The 27546-nt window shown below is 37.7% G+C and overlaps 1 protein-coding gene across 2 annotated transcripts in view; it reads right to left on the bottom strand.

Moving 5' to 3' along the window:
• The window catches only part of GABRA3 (gamma-aminobutyric acid type A receptor subunit alpha3), a 271961-nt gene that overhangs the window by 79791 nt on the left and 164624 nt on the right, over positions 1 to 27546 (bottom strand). For both annotated transcript variants that reach the window (XM_055268325.2, XM_055268326.2), the window contains exon 5: positions 3654 to 3874. In XM_055268325.2, coding sequence (XP_055124300.1) covers positions 3654 to 3874 — 221 coding nt within the window. The remainder of the gene's footprint in view (positions 1 to 3653; positions 3875 to 27546) is intronic.

A 27546-nucleotide genomic window follows, 5' to 3' on the forward strand; every position in this document is an offset into this window, starting at 1 on the left:
TTTACCCCTGAATGTAGCTATGATACTTCCCTCCCTTTCATTTTCAAACAAGCTTCTCGAAGGTATTTTCTATGTGCACTATCTCCCCCTCCAACTCCTAAAACTCTCCATTGCACTAGCCACTCTATTGAAACAGTGTATGTGAAGAACACTAATATCCTCCATGTTACCAAACCTAAGACGTACTTTTAAGTCTCTATATTACATCTCTTTTTATAGCCAACAATGTTGTAAAAAATGTGTAAACAGGGTAAAGTGCATGAACTTGCAGCTACACTACCATATTAATAATGCTGGCTCAACCATCTACTACCCAAGTGAACTTGAAAAATTCTCTTACCCACGTCGTGTCTCCGTTTCTTTTCATCTGTAAAGTTGGGATAATAGTACCTATCTCATACTGTTGTTAAAGCTGTTATGAATATTATAAAAGTAGAATGATTAGAACAGTGTCTGTCCTATTTTAAGTACTATATTGATGTTAATTAATATACTTATTATACTATTAGTGGTGTTATTATTGATAATTCTCATTGTTTTGAAACTTTATCAGTCAAGGTGGGTTAGATCAATATGCAGTAGGAAACAATCTGAAAATCTCAGTGTCCTAAAGTAACGGAAGTTTATTTCTCACTCACACTATCTCTGGTTGGGGAAGGGGGACCCACTCGCTTCTATGTCATCTTCAATAAGGGGCATAGAATGATAGGGCCAAGATCACCTGGCATAATGCTACTTACTGTGGCCAGGGGAAGGCAACATGGCAAATTACGTATTGGCTCTTGAAGGGCTTCCCATCCTCTCTCAGAGCTGACATACTATTTACACTCACATTTGGTTAGCCAAAACAAGTCATTTGTCCATGCTGAACTTCAAGGCTCAGGGAAGTATAGTACTACTTTGTATCCAGATGGAGGTGAAGTGAAAATATTGGCAAGTGGTAATACTGACTGCCACACTTAGCTTTCAAGATACTGCACACTGTTAACAGCTCCCTGGCATTTTCTTCCTGGTTTCTTTCATAGGTTCCTCTTTCCCCTCCACTGCCTTACCGATAGTAGTGCTAGATGACTAGATACCTGGCATGAAATTCTTCTTCCTCTATACTCTTTCCTGAAGTGATGACATCCATTTTCATGTTTCCATTTGTTCCAATATACTAACAATACCACACTTTATATCTCTACATTGTATCTCTCTCCTGATCTTAAGACTTGAATATCCAATTGCTATTAGACTTCTTTCCCTGGATAATCTACAATCACCTTAAGCTTATCTTGTCCCAAAATAACCTCACAGACTTATCTAAATTTGTCCCAACTTTCATATCATCTACTCCAGCCTATAGTACCATCTTTCACCTATGTTATTTGGATACCTACTACCTTCACAACTCCTCCTCTCTGTCATTCTGAAGTTTTCTATATTTACTGCCGATTTCCTCAACATATCGCCACTTCTCCATCTTAATCCATTGTTCTGAATTAGAACACCACTTTTAATCTAGACTATTTCAGCTGTTTCTTAATCATTTTCTCTAATTCCAGTCTTTTTACCTTCAAATGCATTATTTACCCAGTAACTACAGAGCCATATATGAAATAGAAAACTGACCACCTCAGTCTCTTGCCTAAAATATGTCCTTCCATTCCCTGCAACTGCTCACTTGGTTTTCTCTGTCTAGAACGTCCTTCCTCTCTTCCTTCTGCCTCTACCTATCCACCTACAAGTTTCTTGACTGCATTCTACTTACATAATAATATAAAACGCTAATGCTAATATCAATGATCAGAAGTCTAGCTGTTGCCTTATCCAGGGACTCTTCTCTCAACCTGTCCCAAAACAATGAGTTAGATGACCCTGCTCTATACTCCAATAACTACCCATCTCTTTAGCATTTTAGTTAACATCATTTGCTATTATCCTATTAGTCTTTCTCCCCTATTATGTTGTGATTATCTTAAGGACAGAGACTATGTCTCATTAATGTTTGCATTTCCAGAATTTACTTTAGGGCCATGTATATATTAGGAAGTCAAAACATGTTTGGCAAATGAATAAATGAAGGAAAGCTTCTCTTTCTTCCGTCTACAATTTCCCTCCCTCTTGTTCATCTCCTCCCATGTCCCTTCCCCTACTTCTCTATGTCTTTTCCTCTTTATTCCCATCTACTACATCCACTTCATTATATTCTCCTATCTCTTTAGGATATCCTAATATCTAATCTAGTTTCTTTATTGTACACCATCTTATCCCTTGTCTTCTCAACTTCTCTACTCTTTTTTTTCCTCTCTTCTCATATTCTCTTTCTTTTCACCATTCTCATTTCTCCAATATATATGCCTCTATGTACTCTGTGTAATTAGTCTTCTCCTCCCCTCTTGACCCTCATCTTCCCACTTCTATCCACTTTCCTTCTTCATTATTTTATCCTCCACTCTATGCTCATTTCTCCTCTATGTTCATTTTTCCTCCCGTCTCTCATCCAACTTCTCTCTTAAGTATTATCCTTTTTTCCTTGACCGTCTCCTCATCTTCCAAATTCTTGTAGGAAAAACACCAATAAATAGCAAATTTGAAGTAATGAGAGATTAGTATACAGACAAACACACTTCATTTATTCACCACCTATTTACCAGGCATGCATTATTTGAGGTTTGTTCTGCAAAATAACAAATACACCAATTCTAAATAGCCATAGAAGCTCCACTACACAAAATTAGCACTCATTAATGTGGAAGGAAGCTTCAGGAAGTGACAACTGATATCAGAGGAACAAGCAAATTCATAAAAAAGCAAACCCAAAAACCAAGAATGGTTTTCAGTATTGGGGAAAGAATCTTATTGCACTGAAAATGTTTTCAAACTTATTTTTTTGACAGCAAAATTTAATGCCTAATAACTCTATGACAGTAATAAGTCATGAAATACATGAAATTGTGATGTTTTTATCCATTGGGAGTTGGAAAAGTATGAAATATAATTTATATTTTATGAAGATTTATATATATATATACACACACACATGCACACACATATAAATACCATGTATAGATCGATATAGATATAATCTTAAATTGTTTGGAAAATTCACTTATTATCATCCTCAGTATCCGAAGGTAATGTAGCATAAAATAAATATATTTAAATAAATAATTAAAATAAGTATTTTTAAATTTATGTTTATAAAACACCGTATGTTTCACAAAATACCCATAGTTACCTCATTTGATTCTCACAGCTCTGCATCATAGGGATAGTTTGTTGTTGCAGTTAAACCTAGTCAATTCTAATTATGAGCATTCATGCCTGTGTGTATGTTTTTGTGAATTTGTGTATTTAAGTGTCCTTGAATATGTATGTCCTTCTGTGTTAGTCCACATGTGTCTTTGGGTATGCATGCATATACAAATCACGAACGTATACCTCTGTGTTTCTCAAAATGTTCATCTATGCAACTCTATTTATGTGTTTATTAGAATATATATGTCTGTGAGTATGTATGCATGCAATTGTATTAGGAAGTATATACATACCTGTACATTTCTAATCTATACACTTCAGGGAATTTTCAATGGATACTCTAAAACATTCTGCTTTCAAGCCCAGTCCTACTCCCAATATACTTTGGGTGGGAACCACCACTCTCTGACCTCATCGTATAGAGGAGGGTTCCGTTGTCCACCAATCTGAGCAGCTTGTTGGGCGTGGTCATGTTATGAGCCACCGATTTCTTGCCATTGTGGAAGAAGGTGTCAGGCGTCCAGATCTTACTAGCCAGGAGATTGTTCAGTGGAAGGATCTTCATGGGGCCATCAAATTTCAGTCTTTCATCATGCCATGTCTGCCGAAAAAATACATCAATAGTGTACTCCTAGGGATGAAAAGAGAGAAAAACAATGTTTCAGCTGAGTTCTGGTTAGGGCTCATAGTGCCCTTAGCAAATATTAATTACCTTGCAGTATTTCCTCTGATGCAGAGAAGCAGCAGTCTATTAACAGTAGCTCCTGGTGTGTAAGGAAAATGATTATGATTGAGAAATAATGCCATGGAGATTAATAAGCATGGGGATAACATATTTGACAAGGCGTTTTTAAGGAAGACCACTGTCAACATATCCCCACACGGCAAACAAGCTGATCATAAGACTTTGCCTTATGAAAAGGCAAGTGCTCCCTCCTCTATGCAGTGACACCCAAATAAGAACAAGTTTCTTACCTTGTCTCTACTGCTTAATGACCCCATATGAACATCAAAGGCCAATATAAAAATCACCACAAAACCAAAACCTTACATTTTATCATACATTTAATCTGAGCCTCAAAATAACAATGTCTGATTAGCGAATAGCTTATTATCCTCAATAAATAATGAAATATTATAGATAAATAAGATAAAAAACATACCTTATAGACAAATAAGATAAAAATGGGTAAATGAACAGCAAAGTCATGAAATGGATAAAAATTGCTAATAAATGTGAAGAAAATATTCAAATTTGCTGTTTATCTAAATACAAAATAAATGAACAATAAATGTTCCAGGTATTGGTAACAGCATAATAAATTGTTTAAGTACATTTTCTTGTAGCTATTAATTATAAAACCTGAACAACAACTGTATATACCTGTATTACTTGAAAGCAGTGGAGTGTGACTGAAAGCAGACAGAAACCTAAGGTGAGTTTACCTTTGAAAGATGGCAGCAGCAATAGATTAGAATTGTGAGTCTGTGATTTTTCTTTCTTGAAGGTGCTTCCCAAACCTAGAATTCCTGTGGCATATACAATAGCCTTACCGGCTCAAGGTGGCAGAGAATCTGGACCATTAGGGATGGAAGACTCAAAAGTAAGAGAATCCCAAAAGGGATGGGCCTCCAAATCTGAATATACGTTCTGCCAAAAATTCTGGCTGATCACTATACTACACACAAATAGGAGAGACCCTGGGGCCCAGTTAAAAAAAAATAGGCAGGAACAATAAGATAGTGGTCCACTAAATGAAAGAAATGAGCTGGGTGATGTTTGTGGATTTGCTACCATTTAGACTGAAGGAATTCCTTAATCCATCACAATTCAAGTGGAGGAAATCTGAAAAAGTATTAGCTTATCAGAGAATAAGCTCTGGATTGGAAGATGAAAATTCATGAGGAAGTCTTGGGAACAAGAGAACCACTGAGAGGGTGAGTCCCAAAATCTGAGTATAACATCTGCCCAAATATTTGACCACTGAACTACACAAGGCACAGGGGACACTTCCAGATAGCCAGGTTAAAAGAAATGAAAGCCAGAATTTGCTGAATATTCTTTGGTTTAAAATCCCCTAATGGCTTCCAATCATATGTGGAATGAACTTTTCCTTGCCATAAGCTGGCCCTTGCCTTCCTGAGTTATTCTCCAAACACTCTTTCCTTTAAAGATTAGCCATTCTGGCATTTCTCTTCCTTTAGTATACCAAAAACATTCCTGCCTACAGATTTAAAGATCATATCATTGGTTGCCTAAACTGGAACACTTTTAAGAGGAAGAGGAGGCAGGACTGTAGCAGATAAGAAGCTGGAACTAGACTTTCACATAAAGCCAAGATCCTGAAGAGCTTAGCAAAAGGGTAAACTAGATCAACTTAACTAGACAAAATCAGATCACAATACAAAAGTTCAAAAAGGAAGGGGGAGGAGTTGAGGAGAAAGTGTTTCTACTGAAATGAAGCAACCTCAAAATTCTAATCATATGTGGGATTGACGTCCAAATGTATACTGTCTGCCTGATCTGAAGTTTACAAGCTGAAAACTTAACATAAAAATTGGTCTTAAGCTGGGTATACCACTAGATTGACTTGCCAAAGCAAACACACAAAAAATTGGAAGGACAGAACCACAAATTAATGCCTGCTGAAAATTACTTGACTGTCCTTGATGACAAAACACCTAAGGAAATGGTTACAAGTAAGGGTCGACAGATACAAGATAAAACTGAATTAGAACTCCTCCAAGGACTTCATATAACATAATTATCCAGTAGTGATTACGAAAAAAACTATAATTAAAATTATAAAGGTTATGAGGGGAAGGGGGAAAGTAAAAGCAAATTTGAAAAAGATCTATCTAATTGAAGTTGACTTTCTGTAAAAGAAAAATAGTCATTGAAAATAAAGGTTCAGTGGGTGTGTTACACTGAAGATTAGATATTATGAAAGAGATATTAGTGAACTGGAAAATACATATGAGGAAAAATTGCCCAGTTCACATTTAAGACGTATAACTGATAGGAAATATGAAAGGGAGATATAGTACTATGAAGGATAAAAATAAAAGTTTCAGTATACATGTATTACAATTCTAAATGTGAGAGATTCAAGAAAATAGGGGAGAAACGATATTCAAAGTAGTAATGGACTACAATTTCCAGAATTGTTGAAATATATGCATCCTTAGCTTCAAGTACCATAATGAATTGCAAGCTCAATAAATTAAAATAGATCCCAGCCAGTACATAATGAATTTAAAGAATACCAAAGAAGAGATTTTTAAAATTACAAAACAGAAAAGACATACTACCTACAAAGATATGACCACTTGACTTATAACCACCACTTCTGTTGACTTCTTAAATGAAACAATAGAAACCAAAAAGACAATAAAAATACACTTTGAAAATGTTGTTGAGGGCACAACAAGATGGCACAATAGAAGGCTCCACTGATTGTCCCTCCCCCCCTCAGCAAGGACACCAATTTAACAACTATCTATACACACACAAAAAAGCACCTTCATAGGAATTAAAAATCAGGAGAGCACTCACAGTACCTGATTTTAACTACATATCACTGAAAGAGTTACAGAAGAGGTAGGAAAAACAGTCTTGAATCACTGACACCACCCCTCCCCATTCTGCTGTCAGTGGTGGTGTGGCATGGAGAACTGTTCTGTACGCTGACGAGGGGGAGAGCACAGCAATTGTGGGACATTGAACTAGTGCTTCCCTGTTACAGCAGAAAGCAAAACCAGACCAAACTTAGCTGATGCCTGCCGATGGAGGGAGCATTTATCCTAGCCCTAGCCAGAGGGGAATCACTGATCCCAGCAGTTGCAACTTCAGTTTCCATAAGCCTTGCCACCTTGGGCTAAAGTGCTCTAGAGCCCTAAGTAAACATGAACAGCAGTCTAGGCCACAAGGGCAGCAACTCGTAAGTGATTTCTAGTGCTAAACTGGGCCCAGAGCCAGTGGACTGATTGTGGGGAGACATGTGACCTATGGAGACACCAGCCAGGGCAGCTGAGGGAGTGCTGGCTTCATTCCTCTCCTAACCCAAAGCTGCACAGCTTGCAGCTCCAAAAGAGATCGCTTCCTTCCACTCGAGTAGAGGAGAGGGAAGAGTAGGGAAGATTTTGTCTTGCATCTTGGATACCAGCTCAGCCACAGCAGGATAGGGCAGCAGTCAGAGTTGTGAGGCCCTTTTTACAGGCCCTACCTCCCAGATGACATTTCTAGAAACACACTGGGTCAGAAGGAAACCCATTGCCTTGAAGGGAAGGAACCAACCCTGGCAGGATTTATCACCTGCTAACTAAAGTGCCTTTGGGCCCTGACTAAACAGCAGTGATACCCAAACACTATGTGGTAGGCCTTGGATGAGGCTCTGAGATTTGCTAGCTTCAGGTGAGACTCAGTACATTGCCAGCTGTGATGGCTATGGGACTACACTCCGCTTGAAAAAAGTGGAGGGAAAAGTAAATGGGATTTTTTTATTCAACCTTCGGTACGAGCTTGGCCTCAGTGTGTAAGAGCATCAAGCAAGCTCTTGGGGACCCTGATTTGAGGACTTGGCTCCTAGACAGCATTTCTGGACCTGCCTTGGGCCAGACTGGAGGAGACTGCCCTGAAAGGTGAGTCCCAGGCCAGGAAGTATTCAGTACAAGCTAACTGAAGAGCTTTTGGGCCTTAAGGGAACATCAGTAGTAGTCCGGCAGTACTCTTGTGGGGCTGTGGTGGTGGTGGCCATGAGGTGAGGCTCCTCTGCCTATGAAAAGGGGAAGGTGGAGTAGGAAAGAGTGCATGTTGTGGTTTGAGAGCCAGCTCAGCTGCAGTACAAGAGAAAAACCAGATAGATTTCTCTTTATGACTGTAGTCTCTGGCTCCCAGATGGCATGTCTAGATCTGCCAAGGGCCTGGAAGAATTCACCACCCCAAATGGAAGGACACAGGCCTGGCTGGCTTTGTCATATACTGATCGTAGAACACCAAGGCCTTGAGTGAACATAGGCAGTAGCCAGGAAGTAGTTACAGGAAGCCTTGAGTGAGACCCAATACTGTGCTGGGTTCAGGTCTGACCCAGCACAGTCATAGTGGTGGTGGCCATAGGGGTGCTTTTGTCACTCCACTCTCAGCTTCAGGTGGCTTAGAATATAGGTAGAGACTTAATTTGTTTGAAAGTTAGTAAGGGAAGCCAATAAAAGTCTTTGACTGGTAATGCAGAGAATTCTTCTGGATATTGTCTAAGAACATTAAGGCAGAACCTCTAAAAGACTGCAAGAACCACAGTGTTACTGAGCTTGAGGTGCCCCCTAAAACAGATAGAGCTTATATCACAACACCCAAGTCCTTTCAAATATCCAGAAAGCCTTCCCAAAAAGGAGGGGTACAAACAAGCCCAGACTGAGAAGACTATGATAAATACCATACTCTTCAATGCCCAGACCTGATGAACATCTAGAAGTATAAAGACAATCCAAGAAAAACATGAACTCACCAAATGAACTGTATTACTCCATTCTCATGATGCAAATAAAGACATACCTGAGGCTGGGTAATTTATAAAGGAAAGAAATTTAATTGACTAAAAGTTCAGCATGGATGGAGAGACCTCAGGAAACTTACAATCATGGCAGAAGGGGAAGCAAACACGGTCCTTCTTCACACGGTGGCAGCAAGAAGTGCCAGGCAAAAGGGGGAAAAGCCACTTATAAAACCATCAGATTTCATTAGCACTCTCTCACTATCATGAAAACAGCATGAGGGTAACCGCCCCCATAATTTAATCACCCCCACCAGGCTCCTCCTATGACACATGGGGATTATGGGAACTACAACTCAAGATGAGATTTGGATGAGGGAACAGCCAAATCATATAATTCCACCCCTGGTGCCTCCCAAATTTCATATCCTCACATTTAAAAATACAATCATGTCCTTCCAACAGTTCCCCAAATTCTTAACTAACTCCAGCATTAACTCAAAAGTCCAAGTTCAAAGTTTCATCTGAGACAAGGCAAGTCCTTTCCACCTATGAGTCTGTAAAATCAAAAGCAAGTTCATTACTACCTAGATACAATGGGGGTTCAGGCATTGGGTAAATACATCCATTCCAAACAGTAGAAATTGGCCAAAGGGGCTACAGTCCCCATGCAAGTCCAAAATCCAACAGTGCAGTCATTAAACCTTAAAGTTCCAAAATGATGTCCTTTGACTCCATGTCTCACATCCAGGTCATGCTGATGCAAGAGGTGGACTCCCATGGCCTTAGGCAGCTCCACCCCTGTGGCTTTGCAGGGTACAGCCCCCCTCCCAGCTGTTTTCATGGGCTGGAGTTGAGTGTCTGTGGCTTTTCCAGGTGCATGGTGCAAGCTGTCAGTGGATCTACCATTCTGGGGTCTGGAGGATGGTGGCCCTCTTCTCACAGTTCCACTATGCGGTGCCCCAGTGGGAATTCTGTGTGTGGCCTTCAACCCCATATTTCCCTCTGTCACCTCTTGAATGCTTTGCCACTTAGAAATTTCTTCCACCAGATACCCTAAATCATCTCTTTCAAATTCAAAGTTCCACAGATCGCTAGGGCAGGGGCAAAATGTTACCAGTCTCTTTGCTAAAGCATAACAAAAGTCACCTTTGCTCCAGTTTCCAACAAGTTCCTTATTTCCATCTGAGATCACCTCAGCCTGGACTTTATTGTACATATCGCTATCAGCATTTTGGTCAAAGCCATTCAACGAGTCTCTAAGAAGCTCAAAACTTCCCCACATCTTCCTGTCTTCTGAGCCCTCTAAGTCTCTAGAAAGTTCCAAACTTTCCCACATTTTTTTTCTTCTTCTGAGACCTCCAAACTGTTTCACCCTCTGCCTGTCGTCCAGTTCCAAAGTCTCTTCCACACTTTCAGACATCTTTACAACAGTGTCCGACTCTCTGTGATACCAGTTTACTGTATTAGTCCATTCTCACACTGCTAATAAAGACATACCCGAGACTGTAACTTACAAGGGAAAGAAGCTTGATTAAATCACAGTTCAGCATGGCTGAGGAGGCCTCAGGAAATTTACAATTATAGCAGAAAGGGAAGCAAACACATCCTTCTTCACGTGGTGGCAGGAGAGAGAAGTGCCAAGCAAAAGAGGGAAAAGCCCCTTATATCTCTTGAGAACTCACTCACTATCACAAGAACAGCACGAGAGTAAGCACTCCCATGATTCAATTACCTCCAACCGGGTCCCTTCTGTGACATGTGGGGATTATGGGAACTACAATTTAAGATGAGTTTTGGGTGGGGACACAGCTAAACCACGTCATAAACTAAATAAGGCACCAGGGAACAAACCTGGAGAAAGAGATATGTGACCTTTCAGAGAGAGAATTCAAAATAACTGTGTTGAGGGAACTCAAAGAAATTCAATATCACACAGAGAAGGAATTCAGAATTCTATCAGATAAAATTAACAGAGACTGAAATAGTTAAAAAGAATCAAGCAGAAATTCTCGAACTGAAAAATGCAATAGGCATACTGAAGAATGCATCAGAGTCTTTTAATAGTAGAATGAGTCAAGCAGAAGAAATAATTATTGAGCCTGAAGACAGGCTATTTGAATGTACACAGTAATAGGAGACAAAAGTAAAAGGAATAAAAAACAATGAGGCATGCTTTCAGGAACAAGAAAGTAGCCTCAAAAGGGCAAATCTAAGAGTTATTGGCCTTAAAGAGGAGGTACAGAAAGAGATAGAGGTAGAAAGTTTATTGAAAGGGACAATAACAGAGAATATTCCAAATCCAGAGAAAGATCTCATTATCCAAGTACAAGAAGGTTATAGAACATCAAGCAGACCTAACTCAAAGAAGACTACATCAAGGACATTTCATAATCAAACTCCCAAAGGTCAAAAATAAAGAAATAATTATAAAAGCAGCTAGAGAAAAGAAACAACATGGAATGGATCTCCAATACATCTGGCAGCAGACTTTTCAATGGAAACCTTACAAGACAGGAGAGAATGGCGTGACATATTTAAAGTACTGAAGTAAAAAAACTTTTACCCTAGAATAGTAAATCTATTGAAAATATCCTTCAAACATGAAAGAGAAATAAGTAATTTCCCAGAAAAACAAAAGTGGAGGGATTTCATCATCACCAGACCTGCCCTACAGGAAATGCTAAGGGGAGTATTTCAATCAGAAAGAAAAGAACATTAATAAGTAATAAGAAATAATCTGAAGGTACAAAACTCCCTGGTATTACTAAGTACACAGAAAAACACAGAATACTATAACACTGCAACTGTGCTGTGTAAACTACTCTTATCTTCATAGAAAGATTCAATGATGTACTAATCAAAAATAATAACTACAACAACTTTCCAAGACATAGTACAATAAGATATAAATAGAAACAACAAAAAGTTAAAAAAGTGGGGGAACAAATAAGGTATAGAATTTTTATTAGTTTTCTTTTTCCTTGTTTGTTTGTTTATGGGAACAATACTAAGTTGTCATCAGCTTAAATAATGGGGCATAAGATAGTATTTGCAAGCCTCATGGTAAACTTAAATCGAAAACCATACAATGGATACTTAAAAAGTAAAAAGTAAGAAACTAAATCGTATCATCAGAGAAAATCACCTTCAGTAAAACAATGACAGGAAGGGAAGAAAAAAGGAAGAAAAGACCATAAAACAACTAGAAAACAAATAACAAAATGGCAGAAGTAAGTCCTTGCTTACTACTAATAATAATGTATATTGACTAAATGCTGTAATAAAAAAAATACAGTGGGTGAATGGATGAAAAAAGCAAAAGCCAGTGGTCTGTTGCCTAAAAGAAACACACCTCACCTTTAAAGACACATATAAACTGAAAATAAAGGGATGGAAAAAGATATTCCATGCAGATGGAAAGCAAAAAAGAGCAGGAGTAGCTACACTTATATCAGACAAAATAGGTATCAAGAAAAAAACTATAAGAAGATACAAAGAAGGTCACTATATAATGATAAACGGTTCAATTCAGCAATAGGAAATAACAATTGTAAATATATATGCACCCAATGCTGGAGCGCCCAGAAATATATAGCAAATATTATTAGAGTTAGAGAGATGGAGCCCGATGTGATGATGGCTGGAGAATTCAACAACTCACTTTCAACATTGGACAGATAGTCCAGACAGACAATCATCAAATAAACATTGGACTTAATCTGCAGTATAGATCAAATGGACCTAATAGATATTTACAGATCATTTCCTCCAATGGTTGCAGAATACACATTTTTTTCCTCAGCACATGTGACAGTCTTAAGGATAGACCCTATGTTAGGCCACAAAACAAGCCTTAAAACATTAAAAAAAATTTGAAATAATATCAAGCCTATTCTCTGACCACAATGGAATAAAACTAGAGATCAATAATAAAAGGAATTTTGGAAACTTCACAAACACATGGAAATTAAACAACATACTCCTGAATGACCAATGGGTCATTGAAGAAATTAAGAGAGAAATTGAAAAATTCCTTGAAACAAATGATAATGCAAACACAACATACCAAAACCTATGGCATGCAATGAAAGCAGTGCTAAGAGGGAAGTTTATAGATATAAGTGCCTCTACCAAAAAGGAAGAAAAACTTCAAATAAACAACCTAACAATGCATCTTAAAGAACTAGAAAAACAAGAGCAAACCAAACCCAACATTAGTAGAAGAAATAATAAAGATCAGAGCAGAAATAAATGAAACTTTAATAAATAAAACAGCACAAAAGATCAATGAAAAACAGTAGGTTTGTGAAAAGATAAACTTGATAAACCTTTAGCCAGACTAAGAAGAAAAGAGAGAATAATGAAAAAAAAAATCAGAGATGAAAAAGGAGACATTAAAACTAATAAGGAAGAAATTCAAAGGATAATTATTGGCTACTAAGAGCAACTATTTGCCAATAAATTAGAAAATCTAGAAGAAATTGAGAAATTCTAAGACACATACAAACCTACCAAGATTGAACCATGAAGAAATCCAAACCTGAACAGACCAATAACAGGTAATGTGATCAATGCCATAATAAAAAGACTCCTAGCAAAGAAAAGCCTGGGACCTGATGGCTTCACTGATGAATTCTACCAAACATTTAAAGAAGAACTAATACCAATCCTACTCAAACTATTCCAAAAAATAGAAGAGAAGGGAATCCTATCCCAAGAGCATTCTATAAGGCCAGCATTACCTTCATACCAAAACTAGACAAAGACACATAAAAAAACTACAAGACAATATATCTGATGAATATTGAGGCAAAAATTTTCAAGAAAATACTAGCAAACCAAATTCAACAACACATTAAAAAGATCACTCATCATGTCCAGGTGGGATTTATCCCTGGGATTCAAGGACTGTTCAACATATGCAATTCAGTCAATGCAATACAGCATATCTATAGAATGAAAGACAAAAACCATATGATCATTTCAATTGATGCTGAAAAAGCGTTTGATAAAATTCAACATCCCTTCATCATAAAAACTCACAAACCTGGGAAGAAAATGTTGACAGAAAAGTAATGATCACCTCAGAATTCTATAGCCAAACTTAGATTATCATTTAAGAGTGAAGTCAAAATAAAGATAATTTTAGATAAGTAAAATAAGGCAGAGAATTTACCATGAACAGATCTTCACTGTTGCTCCAGGTTTTCTCATGACTGAATCACTCACAGCCTTCAGGTTTCAATCAAAAGTTACTGTATCAGAAGCATTGCTTGAATATCCTATCATTAATAGTAATCTCCCTTCCTCTTACCATGAGTTATTTTTCTTCCTTATAGCACTGAAAAAAAAAATATTTTTTATTTGTTTACACTGCACTAGCCAGCTTCCACTAGCCTGGAAGCTCCATGAGAGCAGGGACTTTGTTTTGTTTACTGCTATATCTACACCACATAAAACTCTGCATAGCATATAGCAGATGCTCTATAAGAATTTTAAATCAGTAGATGATTGAATGAATTATCATGAAAAGAACTACTAAAAGAAGATCTTCATGTGTTTAAAAATATAGCCAGCAGAAAGATGCAAAAAGGAATGGTGAGCATAAGTATTGACACAGTTATTCTAAACAAATAATGAATGTCTACAAATGATAATAAGAGCTGTAGAAACAAAGTGAAACAAATAACTACATTAATTCAATTTTTTCACTGTTTAACACAATGTTAACTGTGGGTTTGTCATATACAACCTTTATTATTTTGAGTTATATTCCTTCTATATCCATTTTGTTGAGGGTTTTCATCATAAATGGATGTTGGATTTTATCAAATTCTTTTTTGGCATCTATTAAAATAATCACATGGCTTTTTGTTCTTGACACCCTTAATGTGATTTATCACATTTATTAATTTGTATATGTTGAACCATTCTTGCATTCCTGGGATGAATCCTACTTGATTACGGTGAATAAACTTTTTAATGTGTTGTTGTATTTGCTTTGCTAGTATTTTGTTGAGGATTTTTGTATCTATGTTCATCAGTGATACTGGCTTCTAGTTTTCTTTTTTTGTGGCCTTGTATGGTTTTAATATTGGGGTAATATTGGCTTTGTGGAATGAGTTTGGACATATTCCCATCTCTAAGTTTTTGAAGAGTTTGAGTGAATTGGTACTATTAATTTTTTAAATGTTTGCTAGAATTAAGCAATGAAGCCATCAGGTCCTGGGTTTTATTTGATGAGAGAAATTTTATTATAGCTTCTATCTCATCACTCATTATTGGTTTATTGAGGTTTTCTCTTTCTTCATGGTTTAGCCTTAGTAAGCTGTATGTGTCAAGGAATGTATCCATTTCTTCTAGTTTTTCTAATTTATTGGTATATAATTGTTTATAATAGTTTGGAATTATTCTTTTTATTTCGGAGATCCCACTTGTGCTTCCTTTTTCATTTCTGATTTTATTTGGGTCTTCTCTCTTTCTCTTAGTGTAGCTACAGGTTTGTTGATTTTATCTTTTCAAAAAACAAGTTTTTTCATTGATCTTCTGTATATTTTGTTTTAATTTCATTTATTTTTGCACTGATCTTTACTGTTACACCTTCTACTAATTTGGGGTTTGATTTGTTCTTACTTTTTTTTAGTTTTTGAAGTGCATCATTAGGTTGTTTTTTTGAATGTCTTTCTATTTTTTTCACTTAAGTGTCTATTGCTGTAAACTTTACTCTTAGTACTGCTTTTACTATATCCCATAGATTTTTATGTTGTATTTCCATTTTTGTTGTTTCAGTACATTTTCAAATTTGCTTTGTGATAAGGTTTGGCTCTGTGTCCCCACCCAAATCTCACCTTCAATTGTAATAATTCCATGTCATGGGAGGGACCCGGTAGAAGGTAATTGAATCATGGGGGTGGATTTTTCCCATGCTGTTCTCCTGATAGTGAATAAGTTTCATGAGATAAGATGGTTTTATAAAGGGGAGTGCCCCTGCACATGCCCTCTTCCCTGCCTCCATGTAAGATGTCCCTTTGCTCTTCCTTTGTCTTCCACCAGGATTATGAGGCCTCCTAGCCATGTGTAACTGTGAGTCCATTAAACCTCTTTCCTTTATAAATTACCCATTCTTGGGTATGTCTTTATTAGCAGCATGAGAATGGACTAATACACTTTGTTTTGAGACAGGGTTTCACTTTGTCACCCAGGCTGGAATGCAGTGGCATGAACATGGCTCACTGCAGCCTCAATCTTCTGGGCTCAAGTGATCCTCCCACCTCAGCCTCCCAAGTAGCTGAGGCTATAGGTGCATGTCACCACACCTGGCTAATTTTTTGTACTTTTTGTGTAGAGATGAGGTTTTGTGATGTTGCCCAGGCTGGTCTTGAACTCCTGAGCTCAAGGGATCGGTGTGCCTGGACCTCCCAAAGTGCTGAGATTGCAGGCATGAGCCACTGTGCCTGGTCTTAAATTTACTACTTAATTTTTCCATTGGCTTATTGGTTATTCAGGAGCATGTTCTTTAATTTCCATGTGTTTGTGTAGTTTACAAAGTTCATCTTGTTTCTGATTTCTAGTTTTATTCCATTGTGGACAGAAAAGATACATGATATAAATTCTATTTCCTTTAAATTGTTCAGACTTGTTTTGTTGCCTATGGAGCATCATTTGCAGATAATATGATTTTATACCTAGAAATACCTAAAGACTCCAACAAAAAATTGTTAGTACTGATAAATGAATTCCATAAAGTTGCAGTATATGAAATCAACATTCAAAAACAGTAACATTTATATATGCCAATGTCAAACAAATCAAGAGGGCAATCCCATTTACAATAACCGCAAAAATGCAAAATACCTAAAAATCAATATAACTCAAAAATTGAAAGATCAATACAAGGAAACTATAAAAAACTGACGAAAGGAATTGAAGGGGGCACAAAAAATGGAAATATACACCACACTCATTGATTGACAGAATTAATATTGTTAAAATGACAATATTACACAAAGCAACTTACAAATCAATACAATCCCTACCAAAAATACCAATGACATTCTCCACAGAAAAATAAAAGACGAATCCTAAAATTTATGTAGAATAACAAAAGGCCTTGAATAACCAAAGCAATCCTGAGCAAAAAGAACAAAGCCTGAGGCATCACAGTATCTGACTTCAAAACTTACTGTAAAGCAATACTAAAAAAAAAGAAAAAACACATCATGGTGCTGGCATAAACAGAGATACATAGACTAATGGAACAGAATGGAGAACCCAGATATAAATCCACACATTTACAGAAAATTCATCTCCAACAAAGGCAGCAAGAACATACAATAGGGGAAGGAAAGTCTCATTAGTAAATAGTGCTGGGAAAACAGAATAACCCATATGTAGAAGAAAGAAACTCGTCCCCTCTCATCACACACAATAATAAAATCAAAATGGATTGAAGACTTAAATTTAAGACTTAAAATTATGAAACTACTGGAAGAAAACATTGCAGAAATGCTCCATGATACTGGCCTGGGTACAGATGTTTGTGTAAGACTCAAAAGCATGGGCAACCAAAGTAGAAATTGACAAGTGGATTACATCAAGTTCAAAAGCTTCTGCAAAGAAAATGAAACAATCTTCATAAAGTGAAGAGACAACCCACAGAACAGGAGGAAATATTTGCAAAATATCCATATGATATGGTTTGGCTGTGTCCCCACCCAAATCTCATCTTGAAATGTATTTCCCATAATCCCCATGTGTCGTGGGAGGGACCCAGTGGGAGGTAATTGAATTATGGTGGCAGTTACCCTCATGCTGTTCTTGTCATAGTGAGTGAGTGAGATCTGATGGTTTTATAAGAGGCTTTCCCCCCCTTTACTTGACACTTCTCTCTTCTGCCACCATGTGAAGAAGGACGTGTTTGCTTCCCCGTCTGCCATTATTGTAAGTTTCCTGAGGCCTCCCCAGCCATGCTGAACTGTGAGTCAATTAAACCTCTTTCCTTTATAAATTACACAGTCTTAGGCAGTTCTTTATGGCAGTGTGAGAACGGACTAATACAGTACCTTAGTACCAGGAGGTAGTAGGGTGCTGCTATAAGTATACCTGAAAATGTGGAAGCAACTTTGGGACTGGATAACAGGCAGAAGGTGGAACAGCTTGGAGGGCTCAGAAGAAGTCAGGAAGGCCAAGTGCAGTGGCTCACACCTGTAATCCCAGCACTTTGGGAGGCCAAGGCCAGTAGATCATTTGAGGTCAGGAGTTCAAGACCAGCCTGGCCAACATGGTGAAACCCCGTCTCTACTAAAAATACAAAAATTAGCCACGCACGGTGGCACATGCCTGTAATCCCAGCTACTTGGGAGGCTGAGGTAGGAGAATCACTTGAACCCAGGAGGCAGAGGTTGCAGTGAGCCAAGAACACATCACTACACTTCAGCCTGGGTGACACAGTGAGACTCCAACTTAAAAAAAAAAAGACCAGAAAATGTGGGAAACTTTGGAACTTCCTAGAGACTTGGAGGGCTGAGAAGACAGGAACATGTGGGAATGTCTGGATCTTCCTAGAGACTTCTTTTTTTTTTTTTTTTTTTTTTTTTTTGGAGAGAGAAATCCTCACTTTTGTCCCCCAGGCTGGAGTGCGATGGTGCGAACTCGGCTCACTGCAACCTCCGCCTCCCGGGTTCAAGCGATTCTCCTGCCTCGGCCCCCATGAGTAGCTGAGATCACAGGCACCTGCCACTGTGCCTGGCTAATTATTGTATTTTTAGTAGAGACAGGTTTGCACCATGTTGGCCACGCTGGTCTGGAACTCCTGACCTCAGGTGATCCACCTGCCTAGGCCTCCCAAACTGCTGGGATTACAGGCATGAGCCAATGCACCTGGCCTCCTAGAGACTTCTGGAATGGCTTGGACTAAAATGCTGATGATGATATGGACAATAAATTCCAGACTGATATGGTCTCAGATGGGGTTGAGAAACTTGGGGGGAACTGGAATAAAGATAATTCTTGTTATGCTTTAGCAAAGAGACTGGTGGCATTTTGCCCCTGCCCTAGAGATCTGTGGAACTTTGAACTTGAGAAAGATGATTTAGTGTATCTGGCAGAAGAAATTTCTAAGCAGAAAAGTGTTCAAGAGGAAGCAGAATATAGAAGATTGGAAAACTTGCAGCCTGAAAATGTGATAGAAAAGAAAAACCCATTTTCTGGGGAGAAATTCAAGCTGGCTGCAGAAATTTGTGTAAATAATGAGGAATGAGGAATTGAATGCTGATTGCCAAGACAATGGGGAAAATATTTCCAGGGCATATCAGAGACCTTTGTGGCAGCCCCTCCCATCACAGGCCCAGAGGCCTACGAGGGAAAAATGATTTCCTGGACCAGGTCCAGGGCCCCTCTGCTGTATGCAGTCTCAGGACTTGGTGCCCTGCATCCCAGCCACTCCAGCTGTGTCTAAAAAGGGCCAATGTATAGCTCGGGCCATTGCTTTGGAGGGTGCAGCCCCCAAGCCTTGGCAGCTTCCATGTGATGTTGAGCCTACAGGTGCACAGAAGTCAATAATTGAGGTTTGGGAACCTCTGTCTAGATTTCAGAGGATATATGGAAACTCCTGGATGTCCAGGCAGAAGTTTGATGCAGGGGTAGAGCCCTCATGGAGAACCTGTGTTAGGGCAGTGTGAAAGGGGAATGGTCGAGTTTGATCCCACACACAGGTCCCCACTGGGGCACTGCCTAGTGGAGCTGTGAGAAGAGGGCCAGCATCCTGCAGACCCCAGAATGGTAGATCCATGGACAGCTTACATCATGCACCTGGAAAAGCTGCAAGTACTTGATGCCAGCCTGTGAAAGCAGCTGGAAGGGGGACTGTACCCTGCAAAGCCATAAGGGTGGAGATGCCCAAGGCTGTGGGAGCCCACCTCTTGCATCGGCATGACCTAGATGTGAGACATGAATTCAAAGGAGATCATTTTGGAACTTTAAGATTTAATGACTGCCCTAGTTGATTTTGGACATACATGGGGCCTGTAGCCAATTTGGCCAATTTCTCCCATTTGGAATGGATGTATTTATCCAGCACCTGTACCCCCATTGTATCTAGAAAGTAACTAACTTGCTTTCAATTTTACAGGCTCGTAGGTGGAAAGGACTTGCCTTGTCTCAGATGAGACATTGGACTTGGACTTTTGAGTTAATGCTGGAATGAGTTAAGAATTTGGGGGACTGTTGGAAAGGCATGATTGTGTTTTGAAATGTGAGGACATAAGATTTGGGAGGGGCCAGGGGTGAAATGATATGGTATGGCTGTGTCTCCATCCGAATCTCATTTTGAATTGTAGTTTCCATAATCCCCACGTGTAGTAGGAGGGAACTGGTGGGAGGAAATTGAATCAGGGGGGCAGGTATCCTCATGCTGTTCTCATGATAGTGAGTGAGTTCTCATGAGATTTGGTGGTTTTATAAGGGGCTTTTCCCCCTTTGCTTAGCACTTCTGTCCCTGCAACCATGTGAAGGGGGATGTGCTTTCTTTCCCTTCTGCTTTAAGTTTCCTGAGGCTTCCCCAGCCAAGCGGAACTGTGAGTCAATTAAAACTTTTTCCTTTATAAGTTACCCAATCTTGGGCAGTTCTTTATAGCAGCAGGATAATGGACTAATACACCATCTGACAAGGGATTAACAACCAGAAGATATAAGCTGCTCAAACAACTCAATAGAAAATATAAATAAATAAATAAATAAATAAATAAATAATCCTGTTTTAAAATGGGCAAAAGATCTGAATAGACATTTCTCTAAAGAAGACATACAAATGCCCAACAGGTACATGAAAAATGCTCAACATCACTAATCATCAGGGAAATGCAAAACAAAACCACAATGAGATAGCATCTCATCTCAGTGAAAATGGCTTTTATCTGAAAAACAGGCAATTACAGATGCTTGCAAGGATGCGGTAAAAGGGAAAGCGTATACACTGTTGGTGGAAATGTACAACCACTATGGAGAACAGTATGGAGATTCCTCAAAATACTAAAGAGAGAACTACCATATGATCCTGCAAATCCACTACTGGGTACATATCAAAAAGAAAGGAAATCAATATGTCCAAGAGCTACCTGCCCTCCCATGTTGATTGCAGCACTATTCACAATAGCCAAAATATGGCATTGACCTAAGTGCCCACCAATGGATGAATGCATAAAGAAAATACGGTATGTATATGTAATGAAATACTATTCAGCCTTAAATATAATGAAATTCCGCCATTTGCAGAAACTTGGATGGAACTGGAGGTCATTATGTTATGTAAAATGAGGTAATCACAGAAAGACAAATATTGCATATTCTCACTTATATGTAGGAGCTAAAAAGTTTGAGCTAATGAAGATAGAGAGTAGAATGATGATTAGTAGAGCAGGGGAAGGGTAGTAGGGAGGACGGATTACAGGACAAAAAAGAACATAAAGATATTTATTACCACTGAACTGTACACTCAAAATGGTAAAGATGGTAAAGTGTATATGTATTATTTTACCTCTATAAGTAAAATAGATAAATAAATATTACTGAAGGAAACACAATGTGGCTATATGCTATGTACATACAAGAGACACATCTGAAGACGTAAAAACACAGAAGGTTTGAAAGTATTGTGATGGAAAAATATGTGTAGGAAAATCATAAACATAAAGGCAGAGCTGTAAAGTACAGACAAAAGGGCGTATTAAAAATCCTCTTTGAGATAAAATATCATTACACTAACAAATGGAGTATCTTGAGTGGAAAAAGTAACAACTCTAACTTTGTATGTTTCAATAACAGGTACTCAAAATATCTACTGCAAAAAACTGAATTACAAGGAAAAATCAACAAACCTTTAGACTCACAGTAAGTGAAAGACCAATCAGACCAATAATTTGTAAGTTTAAAAAATTAGAACAACCCAATTGGTAAGGATGAGCTAATAAACACTCATAAACTTATCTACTTAACACTCAGTAAAACACACACAGCATATTTACTTCCCACCCCACCCTCGACAAAAAAAAAAATGACCACGTGCTAAGACATTGGGCAAATCTCAAGAAACACAAAAAGGTTTTACATCCTACATACCATTCTCTTTCAATATGAGGCATTAAATTAAGAATCAATAACAAAAAGTTTTATAGTTGGAAATTGAAAAACACTAAAAAAATTTCAAGAAACAAAAAAGAAACCTTAAAGGATATTTGAAAATCTTTAGAAGTGAACAATAGTGAAAACGTTTACATATGAAATCTTGTTTGGGGCTCTTAAAGTGGTGCTTGGAGGGAAACTGATATTCATAAAGATGCCTTAAAGATAGCCTTTAAGGAAAAGGAAAACCAATAAGTTAATATACCTCAGGAAACCAAAAGGACCACAGAATACCCCAAGGAAAGTAAAGAAAGAGATGATCCAGATAAGAGCACAAATCAGTGAAACAGAAAACAAAAATAAATAATACAGATGATGAACAAAACAAAAAAAAAAGGTTACTTTGAAAACACTAATGATATAGAAAATTTTGATAAGTTTAATTGAGAAAACGAGACAGAATTGTTATGGGTAGGGGTAAGAAAATGGGTACATGGAGCCCAGTTACACTATTTTTTCTACTTTGGGGTGTATGTGTGTGTGTGTGTGTGTGTGTGTGTGTATGGCGTATGTTTTACATATATATTTATTTACAGGATGTAAATATATTTATAGAAATATATTCATATATATAATAAATGTATATATTTATCACATATTATTTAATTTAAACATTAAATATATTTACATATTTATTTTAAATATAAAATATATATTTACATATTTATTTTAATATAAAATAAATAGGGCTGGGTGTGGTGGCTCATGCCTGTAATCCCAGCACTTTTGGAGGCCAAGGCAGGCAGATCACAAGGTCAGGAGTTCAAGATGAGCCAGCCTGGCCAACATGGTGAAACCCTGTCTCTACTAAAAATACAAAAATTAGCCAGGTGTGGTGGCGCATGCCTGTAATCCTAGCTACTGGGGAGGCTGAGGCAAGAGAATCGCTTGAACCTGGGAGGCAGAAGTTGCAGTGAGCTGAGATCGTGCAACTGCACTCCTGCCTGGACAACAGAGTGAGATTCCATCTCTAAATAAATAAATAAATATATTTATATCCTGTAAATAAATTATTTATATATACATATATTTATAGGATAGATATAGATGGATAGATATGAATGAGAGACAGTTAATTTGGGAATACTTATGAACATACATACAAATACTAAGAATAAAATAATAGTAAGTCTAACTAAAAAATGTATAAAAAGTAATACCTCCCTGTAAAATCGGATTTTTTGAAGGAATGAAAAGATGGTCTAATATTAGGAAATCTACTGATGTAATTAATAACATTAACAGATTAGAGGAGAAAGTTCATGCAGTCATCTTAATACAGGACAAAGGAAGAGTTACAAAATTTCAAATACATTCATTATTAAACACACACACACACACACACACACACACACAGCCCACAGGAAACTTTAATACAAAAGTGGCAATATAAGAAACAAGGTTGCCTAGAGTTTATACTTTTGCTGATGTAGGTGGTGGCAAAGCCATCTTGTCTTTAGTAGTACAGATTGACCACTAAACATATAAAAAGATGCTTAAACCTCAAAGGTAATCAGAAAAATGCAAACAAAATAAATTAGATACCATGTTATACCCATCACAGTGTCAACAATAAAGTATGACAATACAAAGCATTAGCAAAAGCACAGAGAAATTGAGCTCTCATACACTGCTATTGAGATTATACATTGATATGATTCATCACAAGAGTATTTGGCCCTAAACTGAAAAAAGTTAAAAATGTGCAAGCCTTAACAAACCACAAATTTTATCTTTAGGTACACACGCTAAAGAAACTAAAAAATGTTCACAAAAATATGTGTACAAGAATGTTTGCTGTATTACTGCTTTTTAATAGCCAAAAAAAAGAAACAGCCCAAATGCACATTAACAAGAGAACGGATGAATGTATGACTACATATTCCTACAATGTAATAATCTTTGATAGTTAAAATAAATGAAGTAGAGTAAAATACATAAAAAAGTAGAGTTTTTAATACATGGTAAAAAAAAATAAGTTGTAAAATGATATACATGCTATGGATGAGTTTTATATAAAAGTTTCAAAACACAAAAGCCACTATTTGTTATTTATGAATGTATGTGATATACACATTCTTATTTATAAAGTATGCATATAAATGACAAAAAGGCAAAAGCAACTTCATGGTTGTGAATATCTTTGAGGAGGGAGGGAAACAGGCAAATGGTATCAGGGTAAGATACACAGGTAACTTTGCTTGTATCTTTAAATATTATTTTTTAGATAATATGCCATAAAAAGATATTTGGCACATTTTTAAGATTTTAAAAAGTTAGATGATCGTATCTATTTTTTCTCTACACAGAGAAATTGACAGCCTAAAATAGACAAAGGTTTTCATCCAGTCTGTGCCTCAGACTGCCAATAAGGGAGAGCTAGAAGTAGACATAGCTACTTTTTCTAGTACTAGAGAGAAAACAGGTACAATAATTTCAAGTCTACTGCCACCAGGAAAGAGATCCCTGTGCTACTCTCCTTTTAATTAACAGTTTTTTTTTTCCTGCATGGTGTTTGGATATACTAGGATAACGACATAATTTTCATAAGCAGTTGCCATATCAGAACATATGTTATCTGAATCTGTTATCTAGAATTATTACTATAATGTCTTTTTCTGTGTTCGTATTTCCCAGGCTTCCATTTTATTTTTCTCATTAAGCTAGATGGTCAGTTCTTTTATTGCATTGTATACTTGCACCATTTTCCCCCCTGATTATCCACTGTATACCACAGGAAATTTTCTCTACACAGTCAAAACTACAGGGGAAAATCACAAAGTGATTATTTGCTCCTCAAGTATTCCATGACCTTTGGCCAAAAGCAATCAGATTTTGACCTAACCATTCTAGAAATGTAATCAATTCCTTCCTTGCAAATTGATCCCTTGTATATGCTCCAAGGATGACTGCCTACAAATTGACAAATGAATTCTGTTGTTTTGTGAGGCATTTAAATCACATCTTACAGATAATAAGCCTAAGTCTGCCTCCTGGGAAAGACACTTAATACATTTTCTACACAAGGCAGAGATGACACTTAGTTCTTGGGGAAGCATTTCTGTCTTGTTAGAGCTTGAATGGCTTCAACTCTCTAACACTATTCGATGTGTCAAAGCAGGCTCCCAGATAAAGCCTGCAAAGCTTATTCAGCTTTAGCAGTGTATGGGGCCAAGGTACTTGATAACTGCATTACAATGAAGGCCTTGCCATTTTCCCATTACAAGGGCCACTCCCTCTTATTTTGGCCATCCCATCTTTCCTCTGCTCTTCGCCTTCTCTTCATCATTCTCTATTTTGAAGAAACATAATTGATATCCTTATTTCAGATGTATTTAGCCCATGAAATAGTCTTTTTTAATTAAAATTTTAGGGTACATGTGCACAACGTGCAGGTTTGTTACATATGTATACATGTGCCATGTTGCTGTGCTGCACCCATTAACTTGTCATTTAACAATAGGTATATCTCCTAATGCTATCCCTGCCCCCTCCCCCCATCCCACAACAGGCCCCACTGTGTGATGTTTCCCTTCCTGTGTCCATATGTTCTCATTGTTCAATTCCCACCTATGAGTGAGAACCATGCAGTGTTTGGTTTTTTGTCCTTGCGATAGTTTGCTGAGAACGATGGTTGCCAGTTTCATCCATGTTCCTACAAAGGACATGAACTCATCATTTTTAATGGCTGCATAGTATTCCATGGTGTATATGTGCCACATTTTCTTAATCCAGTCTATCATTGATGGAAATTTGGGTTGATTCCAAGTCTTTGCTATTGTGAATACAGCCGTAATAAACATACATGTGCACGTGTCTTTATAGCAGCATGATTTATAATCCTTTGGGTATATACCCAGTAATGGGATGGCTGGGTCAAATGGTATTTCTAGTTCTAGATCCCTGTGGAATCACCACACTGACTTCCACAATGGTTGAACTAGTTTACATTCCCACCAACAGTGTAAAAGTGTTCCTATTCCTCCACATCCTCTCCAGCACCTGTTGTTTCCTGACTTTTTAATGATGGCCATTCCAACTGGTGTGAGATGGTATCTCATTGTGGTTTTGATTTGCATTTCTCTGATGGCCAGTGATGATGAGCATTTTTTCATGTGTCTTTTGGATGCACAAATGTCTTCTTTTGAGAAGTGTCTGTTCATGTCCTTCGCCCACTTTTTGATGGGGTTGTTTGTTTTTTTCTTGTAAATTTGTTTGAGTTCATTGTAGATTCTGGATATTAGCCCTTTGTCAGATGAGTAGGTTGCAAAAATTTTCTCCCATTCTGTAGGTTGCCTGTTCACTCTGATGGTAGTTTCTTTTGCCATGCAGAAGCTCTTTAGTTTAATTAGATCCCATTTGTCAATTATGGCTTTTGTTGCCATTGCTTTTGGTGTTTTAAACATGAAGGCCTTGCCCACGCCTATGTCCTGAATGGTATTGCATAGGTTTTCTTGTAGGATTTTAATGGTTTTAGGTCTAACATTTAAGTCTTTAACCCATCTTGAATTAATTTTTGTATAAGGTGTAAGGAAGGGATCCAGTTTCAGCTTTCTACATATGGCTAGCCAGTTCTCCCAGCACCATTTATTAAATAAGGAATCCTTTCCCCATTTCTTGTTTTTGTCACGTTTGTCAAAGATCAGATAGTTGTAGATATGCAGCATTATTTCTGAGGACTCTGTTCTGTTCCATTGATCTATGTCTCTGTTGTGGTACCAGTACCATGCTGTTTTGGTTACTGTAGCCTTGTAGTATAGTTTGAAGTCAGATAGCGTGATGCCTCCAACTTTGTTCTTTTGGCTTAGGATTGACTTGGCGATGCGGGCTCTTTTTTCATTCCATATGAACTTTAAAGTAGTTTTTTCCAATTCTGTGAAGAAAGTCATTGGTAGCTTGATGGGGATGGCATTGAATCTATAAATTACCTTGGGCAGTATGGCCACTTTCATGATATTGATTCTTCCTACCCATGAGCATGGAATGTTGTTCCATTTGTTTGTATCCTCTTTTATTTCATTGAGCAGTGGTTTGTAGTTCTCCTTGAAGAGGTCCTTCACATCCCTTGTAAGTTGAATTCCTAGGTATTTTATTCTCTTTGAAGCAATTGTGAATGGGAGTTCGCTCATGATTTGGCTCTGTTTGTCTGTGATTGGTGTACAAGAATGCTTGTGATTTTTGTACATTGATTTTGTATCCTGAGACTTTGCTGAAGTTGCTAATCAGCTTAAGGAGATTTTGGGCTGAGACAATGGGGTTTTCTAGATATACAATCATGTCATCTGCAAGCAGGGACAATTTGACTTCCTCTTTTCCTAATTGAATATCCTTTATTTCCTTCTCCTGCCTGAATGCCCTGGCCAGAACTTCCAGCACTATGTTGAATAGGAGTGGTGAGAGAGGGCATCCCTGTCTTGTGCCAGTTTTCAAAGGGAATGCTTCCAGTTTTTGCCCATTCAGTATGATATTGGCTGTGGGTTTGTCATAGATAGCTCTTATTATTTTGAGATACGTCCCGTCAATATCTAATTTTTTGAGAGTTTTTAGCATGAAGGGTTGTTGAATTTTGTCAAAGGCCTTTTCTGCATCTATTGAGATAATCATGTGGTTTTTGTCTTTGGTTCTGTTTATATGC

Source organism: Symphalangus syndactylus, chromosome X, assembly GCF_028878055.3.
Source record: "Symphalangus syndactylus isolate Jambi chromosome X, NHGRI_mSymSyn1-v2.1_pri, whole genome shotgun sequence".
NCBI lineage: Eukaryota > Metazoa > Chordata > Mammalia > Primates > Hylobatidae > Symphalangus > Symphalangus syndactylus.